At 46.2% G+C, this 14651-nt stretch overlaps 1 protein-coding gene across 1 annotated transcript in view; it reads left to right on the forward strand.

The window, feature by feature from the left end:
• The first annotated feature begins 434 nt into the window (after positions 1 to 434).
• Positions 435 to 14651, forward strand: part of SGPP2 (sphingosine-1-phosphate phosphatase 2) — a 37841-nt gene continuing 23624 nt past the window's right edge. Inside the window, exon 1 of the mRNA XM_050902601.1 lies at positions 435 to 638. Within this exon, the coding sequence (XP_050758558.1) occupies positions 435 to 638 (204 nt within the window). The remainder of the gene's footprint in view (positions 639 to 14651) is intronic.

The raw sequence follows: 14651 nt of genomic DNA on the forward strand, positions 1-14651 counted from the left end.
CGCTGCCCACGGCCGTGGAGCTGGCCCAGCCCGAGCTGAGGCCGGGTGACGAGATGACCCTGCCATCTCGAGAGCGCTGGTGCCCGCAGAGCCGGCGTGAGGCTCTCCACAGTCAGCCCAAGCAACGGCACGGGGACAGGCGGACTTTCTGAAAGGCAGCGGAGCGCGGCCTCGGCCTCCGCGGGCTCCAGAAAGAAAAGCCGTGATGTGACCCTGGGTCAGCTGGGCTACCTCACAGGGGGAAAGAGGGCGCGCACGGCCCGGCCGGCAGGGGGCGCTCCCGGGCGGGGCGCCGCACCTGTGCGGGCGGGGCGGAGGGCGGGCGCACCTGGCGGGCGGGCGGGGCGGGGCGGGGCGGGGCGGCGCACCTGTCCGCGGCCCCGCGGCCGCCGGGGCTGCGCGGCGCGGTGTAGAGCGCGGCGGCTGCCGGCAGCATGGCCCGCCTGCTGGGCACCCTGCGCAGCTCCCAGCCCGTGGCGCGCTTCCAGCGCTGCTGCGGCCTCTTCCCCGCAGGCGAGGAGAGCGGCGGCGGCGGCGGTGACCCCGCGGAGGGGGCCCGGGACCGCGGCGCCTGCAACGGAGCGGGCGCGCTGCGCCGCCCGGCAGCCAACGGGGTGCGGAGCGGCCGCGGCCCGCAGGTGAGCGCAGCGGGGGGCGGCCGGGCCCGGCCGTGACTCAGCAGAGCCGCCTCCCGGCGGGGGAGCGGGAGGAGGGATGGAGGGGCCGGGCTGCGAGGGGGCGCCGGTGCCGGGGAGCGCTGTGCGGTGCCGCAGCCCGGCTTCTTCCCGGCTCCGCTGGGGAGGTGTTTCTGGGGCTCTCCGCTTACCCCCCCCCCCCCCCCCCCCATCGCTGGCGCCCTGAAATGAGATAATCGGTGTGAGTGGGGGTCTGCCTGCAGAGGTGCCTGGAGGAGCTCTGCAGCAGCGCAGCCGCACCCCGGGATGCAGGTTTTCCCGTGGGCAGCGGCTGGGAAGGCAATTCTGTTTACCGTGGATCTCTCTCGATCCGGGGGTGTGCCTGTTGCGGTGCTTGGCTGACCTACGGCTTCTTGCTGTCTTGCATCGGATGGGGATGTCACGGGCGAGGAGCTCTGCCCGTAGCTGTGCCGCTGCTGCTGCCCAGGCCTGTGCTAGTTCATGGCTGTTTATTGCAGCTGGCGTTCCGTTGGAGATAAGCTGAGCTCTCTGTGCTTCTCTCTGGCCAAGCAGGTGATGGCGTTTCATGGCACGGTCTGTAATTCACTTGTGTATCTGAAGGGAACAGGGAAGGGCATGATGCAACTGATGTGTACAAGTTGGATGACCTGCTTTTTCTCTTACTGTAATGACTTGAATTCATTAGTAGATCACTTTGTGGTGCCTTTTGGAAAGGAGATGTGATAATGGTCTTCCAAACTCTATCTGCAAAATAAACACAGGCCAGCCGTGAACGCCACAACTCTACCACTCCTCCCCTTTCGTACTATTTTACCCTTCCCTGTTCTACATCTAGTGCTTAGATTCCCATTTCAAGCATCTAAAATTCTTCATCAGTCGCTGCTTGACTCTTTCTCAATTAGAAGATAAGGAAAATAGGGGTAGTGCTTCAGTCTGTTCATTTCTGAACTACAGTAAACTCTGTTTTTGGTAAATTATGCAGATAATTCATTAAAAGATTTGTTTTCACTACTTGCTTTTGAACAGTGATGTAGTTAATGTAACAGTGTTGATACTAAAATGCTGTCCAAGTTAATGCTCCATGAACAGAGCCGTTCACTTCACCTGGAGCAATTGTTTTGGGTTTCACAAAATAAGATACAACTACCTTTATGTGAAAGGTGAATATGTCCTGGGTGAGACTCCATGAGACCTGGAGATAGAAACAGAAGGGTTTGTTTCCACATAATTAGGATGCTCACTTCTGGAACATGTGAAAGTTGGGTTCAAACCCAAAGAAGATGGAGGTGGGAGTAATGGCTTGAACAGTGTTTTAATGAAGTGCTAGAATTATAAAGACAGACTCTCTCTGCTCCTGTGAAAATCCATGTTTATGAAGAGGATCTTCTGCAACCTGCCAGGAGATGCAAAAAGTGAATTTGGATCTTCCTTATGCCGAAAACCATACTCACTGCTCTGTTGCTAAATGAACTGGAGTTGCCGTGATGTATCTGCAAAGAAGTGGGTTTAGGAGTCTAATACACATAGCAAAGTCCTCGGCCATAAACTCTCTATGGATAGTGGTATTTTCTTGTTCTTAGCTGCAGGTGTTTAAGCACTGCCCCTGCATCTCACTCCTGGTGACCTTGGGTGGCTCTGTGCTCAGCTTGAGCATCCCTTCCTGAAGCTTGGGAGTTTCAAAGTCCGTATTATCAGGACAGAAGGTTTCTATGAGGTAGTAACTTTCGTCTTACTTTGTCTTTACTGCCACAATGCAGTAATCTTAAAGGTTTTCAGGTTCTCCTACATATGTTCTTGGACAATCAGTAGGTTATACCTGTGAAAACAGAGTATATTGTATGCTTGAGTGAAGAAGACATGAATGGTTGGCCAGATACTGGGTTTACAGCTGGAGCTGCCACAGCTCCATCTCTCCAGGACATTCCCCCTTTCTTCTGTGCCAGCTCTCAGGCCCCTGTGTCTGACATGGGCTGGACTGTGTGCCAAGCTGGCCCAGCTGGAGGGACTCTGGGGAAAGGGAGCTGAGGGCTAGCAGCTGGTGGTGGTTTGGGAGGGGATGGACACACCTCATAGGGATGGATGCCATACTGTATGCAGAGAAGGGGTGATCCCTCAGGAGGGTAATGAGACAGGACAGCTCTTCATCTGGGAGAAGGAGACCTTTAACTACCTGCATGCATTTGTTGCCAGCAGCGCTGCTTGTGATGCATCAGTGTTGTCTTTTACATATAACCTGCATATTATATGTGTTTTTTAAAAAAAAAAAAAAAGTCAGCAAGGCCTCGTTAGTGGTCAGCAGCGCAATAAGTGGCTGTATTTCTGCATCTTTGTAATTCAGTCCCGTCTGCCTCACAGGAGCTGCCCTGAGATGATGAGACAGGGAATGATATGCTTAGATGTGACAGTGAGGGCTGCATGTGTTTCTCAAATATTGAATCAGTTGCCTAGCCCATGTTCTTGATGTTCCCTTGGTTTCCAGATGAGTTAGAAGCACTTTTTGATACCTCAAGTGAAAACTCAGGTATCTGAGGATGATACAACTGAGGGTGCTAGTCCAACACGCTAGCTGGATTTGTGCCCTGGCTTGGACTTAATATTGAACCCATGGGCTTTTAGTGAAGAAACTGTTGGGTTTTATTACTACAGAAGACAAAACAGTAACTTCTTGTAATTATCCTGTCTCTAGCTAGTACTTCTTTGTTTTCTGTACTCCTTTCTAGTATTAGTTTGATTTGCAGGGAATTTATTTCTTAAACTGCTTGGAAGATATCTTTTCCTGATACTCTGTGTGAAGTCCTCAAGTGGCACACTTAAAAACACTGACTAACTTTCTGAAGGGTTCTCCGGTGTTTTAATGAGTAGCCAAATAAATGTTACATACATTCAAAAAGTGGAGCTCTGCTTATCTCTAACCTCCTGATGGATTTTTGCTCCTGAAATTGATAGCCTGAATTAAAGGGAACAAAGAAAAAAATAATCTCTTAGTCAAAGTTCTCTGTAGAGATTTGTTTTTCTCCACTCTTCCTTTTCCCAGATGCTTTATCTCTTGAGATCTATCTTTCTGCCTTTGAAAGAGTACAGTTCGTATTTACTCTGTAGTTATACCTTAACTGTCAGAACTGCTCCGAACTGGTGCAATGTTTACAAACTGCCTGATCATGTGTAGTGATTGTATAGTTCTTGCTTGTGCCTTAGCTGAGGAGGCTAATAACCAGGATAATAGCAAGGTGATGGTAACAGAAACGGAAAAGGTAGGTAAAAACTGCATATCCATCTCAGATGTATTGCAATCCCCAAAAATGTAGTTGATTACTGGTAAGACATAGATGACAGCGCTGCTCTTGCTGTGATGGGATGTCTGATAATTTGAAGTAGATTTGCTCTAGAGCTTGAGTCAAGGTCTCTCTTCTGTGGTGTTCCATTGCAATAGATTTTTGCATCAGCCTCAGTGTCTTGCTTTTCCTTTTTACATCATATTACTGGCTTACTCGGTTTCACATTGTTTCCCTTTTCATGCAGCAGTAAGTTGACGGTAGCTGAGGCAGGTTCAGCAGGCGGGACAAACCCTTGTGAGAAAAGCCCACAAGCACCATGGGGAGAGCTGGCAGCCAGGCATTTCTGCCTCAAGTGCTAGCGCTTTGTCCTCCTAGAGAATATAGCTGAACTTCTGGAAGTTCCTCAGTTTGGAGCTGCAGCTGGAGAAATGTGAGATCCAGTTTCTTATTTCGATGGGCTGAGCACAAGGCTCACATTCCTCGGCATCGCTCCTGCTGCTCTGGTACTTCGTGTTCAGCTCTCACCTACCCGGTGTGGCTGCCAGGGGAGCTTGCCTGTCTTGCACGTGTCTGATTTTTAAGGTTCCCATGGAAAGCAGCTGGTAAGGGACATTGTTAGTCTGTATGAATGAGATGGTTGCATCAGATGGTTTTTGCCAGCCCTGTGGGTGATGGTCCTTTGGAAGATGACAGTACAGTCGCATCCAAGATTCAAGTAGTGTGTGGCAACCCTGTGTAGATCTCTTAGTTCTGGGTTTGCCGCTCCTCAGCGAGAAGACCAGTGTCCCCTCCAGAGAACAGGCAGCAAAGCCAGGCGCGTGCTGTTTGTTACCAGCATCTTGTTATCTTCTAGATCTTGCTGCAGAAACACCTGATGCTAACAAAAGTTTATGAAACTTCACTCGCTGATTGTAGTAGGTATCCTGCGTGGCTGTGCGGTGCCTGCCGCTGAGGGAGCTGCTGCTGGTGAGGTGGGTGGTGGTGCAGGGGGCATGCGAGGGGCTGTGCTGGGAGCCCGAGTCATTACGCTGATGATTAGGTGCTTCGTGACTCAGCGTTTCCCAGCTCACAGCCCGAGTCATCTTTTTGGAGGCTGCTGGACCTCGTAATGAGGAGCTGTCAGGATCCTAGGATTAATTCCAGTACTTGGAGGTGAGCCGCTTATTGTTTTATAATTCTGCCAAATGTCTTAGGCCATTAGTTCAGGTATCAACCAGAAGAATAAAAGCTCATCTGCTGTAATTTTTCTCCTTTGGGTCTCTGGAGAACAGGGGTAGGTTGATGGGTGAGGAGCCAGAGGAAATCTGTTCTCCCTGGAAAAATTCCTTTGGACAGCCAGTTCTTTTACTTCATGTATATGCTCTGCAGGGAATTTTTATGGGTCATCTAGGCAATGGAAGGTGACTGTTGACTGCTATGGCAAGTAAATCTGAGGTCTAGAATGTACAGGTAGTGTTGTCTAAACCATGAGATTTTTATTTAAAATGGCTATTCAAGTTCCTGCTTTATAGGGCTTCATATCAGTTCAGTAGAGTTAGCACCTGTAACTTATTTTTCCAAGGTAAACTGCTATTGGTCTAGATTGAGAGGTACATGAATGCTTTAATATAGAGTTCCATTGCTAATTTATTACTATTTTATTACTATATTTGTTAATATTTATTACTAGATGGAAAAAAAAAGTATGTTTAAACCTTCCTTTTGAAGACAACTGGCTGTTGCAAACTACTGCTAATAGAGTTCCCTGAGCCTGCCAGTTCTGGTACGCACGAAGCTGTGTGGTCACTCTGTAACAGCAGACCAGGTCGTTGTTATCCCCTTTGCAGCTAACTTGACTTGACCTAATTATAACTGCTTACTTATGCTAACCAGTTTAATTAGGTGTATTGCCTTCAGTGTTCCCCATTGCCATTTCTCTGTGCAAAGGGAGAGCATTGATGTACTTTATTTTACAGGAGAAGACGGTGTCAGACACCTCAGTTGTGCCACAAGAGAGCAAAGACCAAACGTTTGCATGGGAATGGGCTCAGAGGCATTAGCAGCGAGGAACCTGTTCCCTGACAAATATAAGGCCCATAGACCAGGATGTATGGCACAAAGTGGAGGACAGAATAAGCAAAGGACTATAAGGGGGGTCTAGGGAGGAGAAGGGGGTATGTACAGCAGGGTGGCTGTGATGCCAATGTCACCTGTACCTGTGAAGTGCCAGGGTGAATAGTGAACTGGCACAGACTGAAGCATTAAACCTTGCAAGCACCTGCCAAATCATGCCAGCAGCGCTGTGCTGAGCACTGCTGGCACGTGGAGGCTGCTGGGGTGCCAAGGGGGCTTCAGCCACAGTGTCGCTTGTTCAGCCGTGTAGGAGATCCTGACCTTGAAGCAGCAGAAGAGATCCTTGAAGCAGTGCTTGTTGGCAACATTGGGTTACATGTTGGTCTCCTTGTGTGTTTCCCCATCGGAAACAGAACTGACATCGGCATGGTCTGCACTAATTGCAACTAAAAATGAGGTAGCAAGTGAATTGAGAACATCTTATCTGTAGCTCTCGTCCCCAGGGGCTGGCTGGCTGCTGAGGGGTCCTCCAACATGCCTCTCTACAGTCACGGCTGCAATTTGAACACCGTGTCTCTTCCTGTTTACAGTGGGGTCTGCCTTCCGGGAGCACATCTACCTGGGACGTGCATATTTGTGATCATACTTAACCGAAAGCCTTATTTGGCACTACCCTAGAAAACTGCTCTTTGACTTGAATCCTGCAACTACCTGCTGGGGGAACAGTCACTTCTCCGTGTGCTGGTGCCTGGTTATAACAGATTTTAAAAAAAAAAATAAAATTTAGTTGTCTGAAAATGGTATGGTGTTACTCTGCCCATTTATCTTCCAGAAGCCTTGCTGCTCTGTGCCTCTCAGAATAGACATCTACTGTGGAACTGATCTTTGTGCAAAAGCAAGCTGACTGGATTCATGATGCTGCTGGGTAGAAATATGCAACTAATCTATGGTGTCAAATTTCCAGGCTATAGTTAATTTCTAAAACCAAGTCTTAAGATGAGAACAAGCTTTTTGCTCTGAAAAGAAACATAACAGTGAAGTCCTGGTTCTCTGTGGTCATTTGGCCATTCCCGCAGGCTTCTGTTGGTTAGGCTTCTGTTGGGTTAGGTTAGGCTTCTGTTGGGTTAGGTTAGGCTTCTGTTGGGTTAGGTTAGGCTTCTGTTGGGTTAGGTTAGGCTTCTGTTGGGTTAGGTTAGGCTTCTGTTGGGTTAGGTTAGGCTTCTGTTGGGTTAGGTTAGGCTTCTGTTGGGGAGCTCCCATCAGCTGGGGGAGCTCCTCAAACCTGGTGTGTTGGGGAAAAAGTGAGTTGAGAGGCTTCCCACTCCTCCTTCTCTGGATAGCAGCCTGGGTATCTAGCAGCCATGCAGGTCCTAGTAATGCTCTGACTTGTGTTGTGGCAGGCAGTCAAAAAAAAAGAGGTGGTGGTGCTCGCAGGGAGCTGGCGTGTGGGCAGGGTGGCTGTCTATTGCTGTGCAGTTTGAAAACTGTTGTGTGACTCATCCTTCTTCTGTCCAAAAACACTTTTAGTAACACTCAACCTTTGGCGATATGAAATACAGTTGAGTTTCAGAGGGATTTGATCTCCGTTTCGAAGCTGGAGTCCCTGTCCTTCTGAACTGTCTGTAATTTATTTTTCTCTGGTAACTTGTGTTTTTTTTCCTCCCTCTCTCCACAGACATTGCAGCTACCTAACCCTTAAAACAACTTCTTCAGACACTTTCAGGTGTAGGCTCCGTGGTGCACCTCACAAAATTGCAATCTAATTCTTGCAAATTAAAATGCAATTAAACAAACCTGTTCTTCCACTGTAAAACAGGGAGAAAGGAAGCCTCTTCCTTCAGCCCTTCCCTCTCCTGCCTCTCTCTTGCCCTGTAGTCTCCTTATTGCACAGATCAGCCAGTTCTTCCTGGAATGTAGGAGGATGCTGAAGCACCTGGGAATCTAACCCACCACTTTTGTTGGGGCTCCTGAAATAGCCATGTCCAACCTGCCTAACCTCTGGCTGGCAAAACAGAGCTGAGAGGATGAACAAGGTGAGCCGCCTTCACAGTGCTCAATCAAGGAGGAGATGCACACAGCCCTACTTATGCTGGTGTTGTGCAGCTTTCTTGGCAGGAAACTGCTATTGACACACATCAGTGATTAAAAACAAAAGTGTAAGAACTGGATGTCTGAGGAGTTACTCGGGCAACTGGAATGGTCATGAGAGGGACAACTTTCCATAAAGAGCGTGCAAGGAAATAAAGACAAAGGTGTTACCTTCTGTGTCAGGGATGTGTGTATAGGTGTTTGCTCAGAAGTCTGAAGACCATGGTGGAAGGTAGACCTCTTTGGTTTCCTCTGAATTATATTGGAAGAAAAGGGCTGAAACATAATTCTGATACCATGAGACCACTGTGTGGAGAAGATCAGACAATCTTGCCTTTTTACTAGCAACTAGCAAAAGCTCCAAAGCGTATGAGCTAGTAGGTTGGGGGGTTGGACTAGATGACCTTTAAAGGTCCCCTCCAACCTAAACTATTCTCTGATTCTATGAATCATGGATGTCAACTGTCCAGGCATCTGCTAAGAAAGGAATATATGGAGTTGAATGGCCTGCGACTTTGAGTGCCATGAAGAACGCCTTTTGATGGAAAGCGATGAGTACAGAGCCTCTTCAGAATAGGTTTCATAGCCATGTGGAAGTAACTAGCTAGAAATGTAGGTGAGAGAGGCACACTGCCTGTGAGACTAATTTAGGAGGAGCTGCAGGTAAGCTGGAGGACAAGAACAGAAATCAAATAGTCTTCTCAGACTGAAGGTATGGTTGAAAATTGACTTCTATTCAGTAGGTGCAGATACCTAGTGAACAAGCAGGTCTGATAAATACTTAACTGCAGAATGGAAAAAAATAGACTTGGTAGTGCTTTAATGGAGGAAAAAAATGGTTAGAGGAGATCACAGGTTGAGCATGGTTCAATGGTGCCATGCTATTCTGAAAACAGCCTGCAAAACTAATGAAATTGTGCAGGACTATTCCTTCAGCATCACTGTGTTGTCTGATCTTTGGGCACCGTAATTCAAGATAGGCACGTTAAGTGCTGTGTCTGGAAAATGCTAAGTATCTTCTGTAAGAAACACCAGACGATTAAGCAGTGGAAGAGAGGACAGTTATGTCCTTTTTGAACACTAGTAACAAGCTTCTCCCATGTCAGCCTTCAGAGAAAGCAAACAATTTGTTCCTTGTCTGCAGTAGATAAGAAAATAGTCATAGGTTTAAATTTCAGTGAGAAAGTTTCAGGCTAGGTAGCAGGAGAGCAAAGCACTCGGAGATCGCCTGGAGCAAGCAGTGGAGCCTCCACCATTGGCATCAGTAAGGACAGGTTAGACAAACTTCTGTCAGAGTGATGGGAGTGTAAACCGTCCATCCTTGGTGGACAAGCTGGACTAGACTTTGGTTAGGCTGTCTTTCAGGAAACACAAGGCTGTCCTTCTAGCTGTCTGCAGGCATAGTCCTTCACAAGCAATCTCAGTCTCGTTAGCAGCCGTTTCCCTATGTCTCTGAAAGAGACTTAGGGGCTTTTCTTTTTTCTTTTTCTTAATTAAGAAGGCTTTCTTTTGGGAATATGACATAATCAATTTTTTCCTTCATTGATTCTTCACTTGTTTAGGCAATTAATAGGCTCTGTCAACTGTAGTCTTATTTTATTCCACTTTATATTTAAATGAGTTGGCAGATTCTGCTACATCTACCTGTGTTCTTTCACCAGAAGGAAGGAGGGCTAATTATGTTACTTTAAGAGCAATATACAGAAATATAACCTATAATTCAGTCTACCTCCAGAGTGGAAGGGAAAATAATCTGAAGATTAAAAAATGAAATCTTCAGGAATAAACTGAGGTGTCTTAACTGCGTCCTGGACCTGTCCTAGCTGCAGTGTGCTGGATGTGTGTTGATAGTGCAGGTGTGTGTATCTGTCTCAGCTGACCGTCCTTCACAGACTGAAGGGGAAACTTTGGATGAAGATGTACTGATATGAGATGTGACGAGTGGTGCGAGAGACATTGACTGGGTGAGCGTTGTGCCCAGTGTGGCAGTGTTGGTGGGAGTCCTGGACACATGTTTCCTGTTTCATACTTGACTGGTCTCAGCCTTTGGTCCTGCAAAGCATGGCCTCTTTCAGCCCGACAGCTTCCAGCCATCCCTGGTGCTGCTAGCTGTGCAGCACTCCTGTGCTATAGTACCTTGCTGAGAGCTTTCCACAATGGCCTTTTTGGGTGCTTTGAATGAATTAAGAAACTACTGAAATGCTATCAGAAGTCTGCCTGATTTTTAGACTCCCCACTTGTTCTTTGCTTAAGACCATTGAAAGTACTATGGTTGTCGTGAAGCTCGCACGTTGTTACTTCTCATGCAGTGATTGTCTTGCTTCTGCATCAAATGATGATTCAAGGCCATGTCCCTACTCGTTATGCCATTAGTGCATGCCACTGTAAATGCTTGCACAACAGCTGTGAGTTAGACATTGCCTATTTGTGTACTAGTCAACAAGCACTTTCTGCTAATAGTAGAGCTAGCCAGAACTTTACAGCATTTAAAAGAGGGTTTTCTTGTGATTTCTGTTTGTCTCCATCCCCACGTTTCTCAGGTTTCAGTTAGCTCTAGGTGTCTCTCCCAACAACAAGGACACTGCGTAAACCTGGACAACTATTGCTAACTGGCTGCATCACATTCTGGAGAGGGTAAAAAAGAATTACTTGATTAAAAGTGCTTGAACAGAGCGGGAAGCTGCACATATATATGAGTTTGGTTAGGTGAGTTTTTCATGCCTTGGGGCTCCTTGTGGGCATTTTGTGGGCTCTGCCCTCCCCTCTGTCTTTCTGACATCTCTGCAATTTCTTCCATGTGTCTGTATCCCTCCTTTGCCGCCTCCTCCATCACCTTACCACCGGTTCTGTGCCCCCAATCCCTCCCTACGAGGGGCTCATGGCCATGCCAGGATCTTCCACTGGGGCACAGCCCCTTTTTCCTGGCCACCCTGTTCTTTCGTCTTGGAGCGATGAGTTTCCAGCGTTGGTGCTCCCAGGGAAGGTGAACGCATAGGTGCTGGAGATGTTACTGGCTGCTCTCAGCTGCTTGTTGAATCTTCAGAAAGCTCTGAAATTGTTTGACATTTAGCTGTGCGGATGGATGGAAGAGCTGAAGCCTTTGATATCATGGGTTTTGCTTTTTCTTTTTTTCCAAAATCTGATCACCGATATCTAATTTTTTGTTGTGACTTGATAGGTTCTTTTATTAACTGGGTACAGTTAATAAACATAGAAAGTGATGTAAAACTGCTTATACAGAATACTGCACTACAGAAGGTTTTTTCCCACCAGTTATATTCCGTACAGTACTGCCGTGCGGGACTGAATTGTCTGATTTATATTGTCTGTGTGTGCAGCAGCATCTAGATGGGAATTTTTGGCTTTTTTTCTTGTGCCTGATCTTTGGTGGCTTCTCTAAATGTTGTGCCTTTTTTCAGCATTAAAAATCCCTTAAGTGAGAAGTATTGCAATGCACTAACTAGGGGCTTTGGGAGGGAAATTCTTGATCTTCTGGAAGGCAATTCTGTTGGAAGGGAAGCAAGGGACTTCAAGAACTTCAATTAAACATGCACGTCTTCTGAAAGATCCAAAGTAATTGAGAGCTGAGAACAAAATGTTGATTAATGGTATCTCTGGGTCAGGCTCTGAGCCTTAGAAGTCTGATGCTGCAAAGCTTGTCTCTAGAGCCAGGGCAGGGAAAGCCAGTGCCTGTTTAGCTCTCTGACAAGAGAGATCCTACAGGAATTGGAAGGAGTGGTATCTTTACACAGCTCTTTTTTTGGTCTTGTGGGGAGTATACCTCTGCCTAAAAATACATTTAAAATCCATTATGTTAGTGGTTCAGCTGCTGTTCCTTTCCTTCAGCTATAAAGGCATAAATATTCTTTATGTACATACTTCCTAAAATTATGGATTCCTGCTATGCTGTGTCATTGTGTGTTAGTGTTTCCCAAGAGTCACCATGGTGGTGGTTTGATCTGCTCTGCTGGCCCTGTCATTACTGCTCTGTAGGGAGGCTTTGGGGATGCTCCCGTGCTCCGGGGGAGGTTGGGTGGGTGCTGCGGCAGCGCAGGGGCTGCACTCAGATCCCCAAGCGTGCATGGGGCAGCACTTGGTGTGGGTGACCCACCCATGACCAGTATGCAGAGACTGTGAAATTAGGATGACCTACCATAGCCATTTTCTGTGCCAATGCTTCAGGTGAGTAGTTAATTTGTGGAGACTCTCACATTCATGTGAGTCTCTTGTAATTTGAGCAGTTAAGTTTTTTCAAAATAGATATTTTATAGTTGATGAGAAGGGTCATTTGTGTGAAATTACTTGTCTTCTGTGTCTGTGAATGTTGTGGCTTATTACACCTTGCTTCTGAAATGTTGTAAAAATTCTGACTTTCTCTACAGCCTTAATCACTGCCCATTAAAACCTCTCTGATCCAGACCAAACAGTAAGGGAGATGGATGGAGGGGCTGACATGCTGGAAGTGCTTCAGAGATTGTGGAAGGCATCAGGTCACTTCAGTACATTAAGAACAACTAAGTCTAAAGATCAGAGTTATTTAAAAGTAGAGATTGAACAAACTTCTGAGAGTGTTAGAAGATGCTAAACATTCACACAAATAATTGTAACGGCTTTTTCCTGCACTGGGTTAGAATGAGAATAAAAAGGGAAAACACTTCACAAAGCACAGTAGTCTGTGCTTTCTGCAGAAATAATGGATATAAATAGTAAACGTGAGCTAACTGCTAGGCTCCGGCACCAGCACTGCTGCAAGCAAACGTGGACCTCTCATGGGCCAGGGTACGAAGGTGTGTGGAGCGGGCTTTCTGTACTTGCAATGCTTTAGGATCACAATGACTGAAAACATCGCTTTTATTATTACTGTACACTACTTAAAATCAAGTGGAGTGATTCTATGATACCTTTCATGCCTAATGTGGCTGTTACCATCATGTGTCACAGGCGTGATCTGTTTGTCCCGTGCCTCACATGTTGGGCTGTCCCCAACTGCTGGTGTAGTGTTAAAAAAAAAAAAAAAGTGTTAAAAAACCAACCAAACAAAAAACCCCAGACAAGTGGGGGGTGATTTCTGATAGAAAAGGAAAAGAAGAAAGAAAAAGAAAGGTTTTAAAAATCACATGGAAGGACTTGGCCCTGCCTTCTGCCTGGAAATATTTTTTAACTCCAGATTTCTTTTAGAACCTGAAAAATTATTTTTTTCCCCACAAAACAGATTACTGGAATTAGAAAGTATTATCCCTCATCCCACGAGGTTCCAAGCATTAAAGCATTACCTTAGGGATATGTCTGATCATCTTTGATCTAAAGCACACGAGCACATAATTCCTAATACATTGGAGACTGATGCTTAATTGAGGAATTAGCGATGCCAGAAGAGGGCTTTCTCTGGGGCCATGTTAAGTGTGACCAAACACGGTTTCAGGATCTCAGACAGAAACGTCAGAGTTGCTAATTGCACTGGGGGTGTTTTCTAAGTGGTGTATGAGACTCGAGACACTTAGACTGATTGCTCTGTCATTTGGCCAACCATAGCATACTGCTGCATTATCTTAGAGGGATGCCAGTAACTCATCTGTGACCTTTATTACTAATACATGGGGGAACACTCCTGTGACCCCAGTGTTTCAAAAGCGTTGACTCATCTTTTCTGTTTATTGAAGCAAAAATCAATTTAAGTTCGTGGTTTTTTTCTATGATAGGTGAATGGATGCAACTTCTCTCTGTCTTGCTTTTGTTGTCTTCATGCAGTTTGCCTCATCTCCATATTGAAAGGAGATTAAGGAACTGGAACTTCTAATGGCTTTTACAATGAGTCACAATTGCATGTCTAGACTCCTTAGACAATTTCTACATTTTCTCACTAGCATGTAGGATGAGAGTTTCTCTCTGCTAGATTAGTTACACGGTCAACTCCAAGCATAATAGTTTTCCTCTTTAGAAGAGTTTTAGGAGCTTATGTCAAAGCTATATCTTCACTTACTGTGTCTATGCTGAAACCTTCATGATCGCTTCTCAGCTGTCTTCTTCAGGAAGTTCTTTCATATTTACATAGCCAACTTCCATGTTTTATTTTTTTTCTTTTTGGGGAGATGGAGAGAGACTATATTGGCTCCCTTGCTCCTGTCCCCAAATCAAAAATCCTCTTCATATATATCTCCTTTTTTCTGAAGTGTACAGGCTTTTATATAAAATGTGATTCACTTGCATGTTGCTTCTGCTAACAGAGTGGGAGGCTTCTTAGTCGCGTACTAGTCCCAAATGGCAGCAACAGCGAACCTCCCCACAAGTGACCAAAGTCATGGCCTCAATAATGTACGCTGTTGTGTGGCTTCTCAGCTCCGGCAGGCTGGGTGCAGCCTTTTAGAAGAGAGAAAACGAATGTGCTAGGTGGGGTACAGCTCATGAAATCATCTAGCTGCCAAGTCCAGACAAACGTGAAATCCCTAGCTTAATAAAATGAATAAATAAAGTCCTAAACAGTGTCACCTGATACTATTTGCAATATATCTGCTGGTAATGTTTAAAGAGACAACCTGGTGGTTGTTAAAGTTACTGGAGTGAAAATTTGGTGGTGGCAGGG

The sequence above is a fragment of the Gymnogyps californianus genome, chromosome 10 (genome assembly GCF_018139145.2).
Source record: "Gymnogyps californianus isolate 813 chromosome 10, ASM1813914v2, whole genome shotgun sequence".
Classification (NCBI taxonomy): Eukaryota; Metazoa; Chordata; class Aves; order Accipitriformes; family Cathartidae; genus Gymnogyps; species Gymnogyps californianus.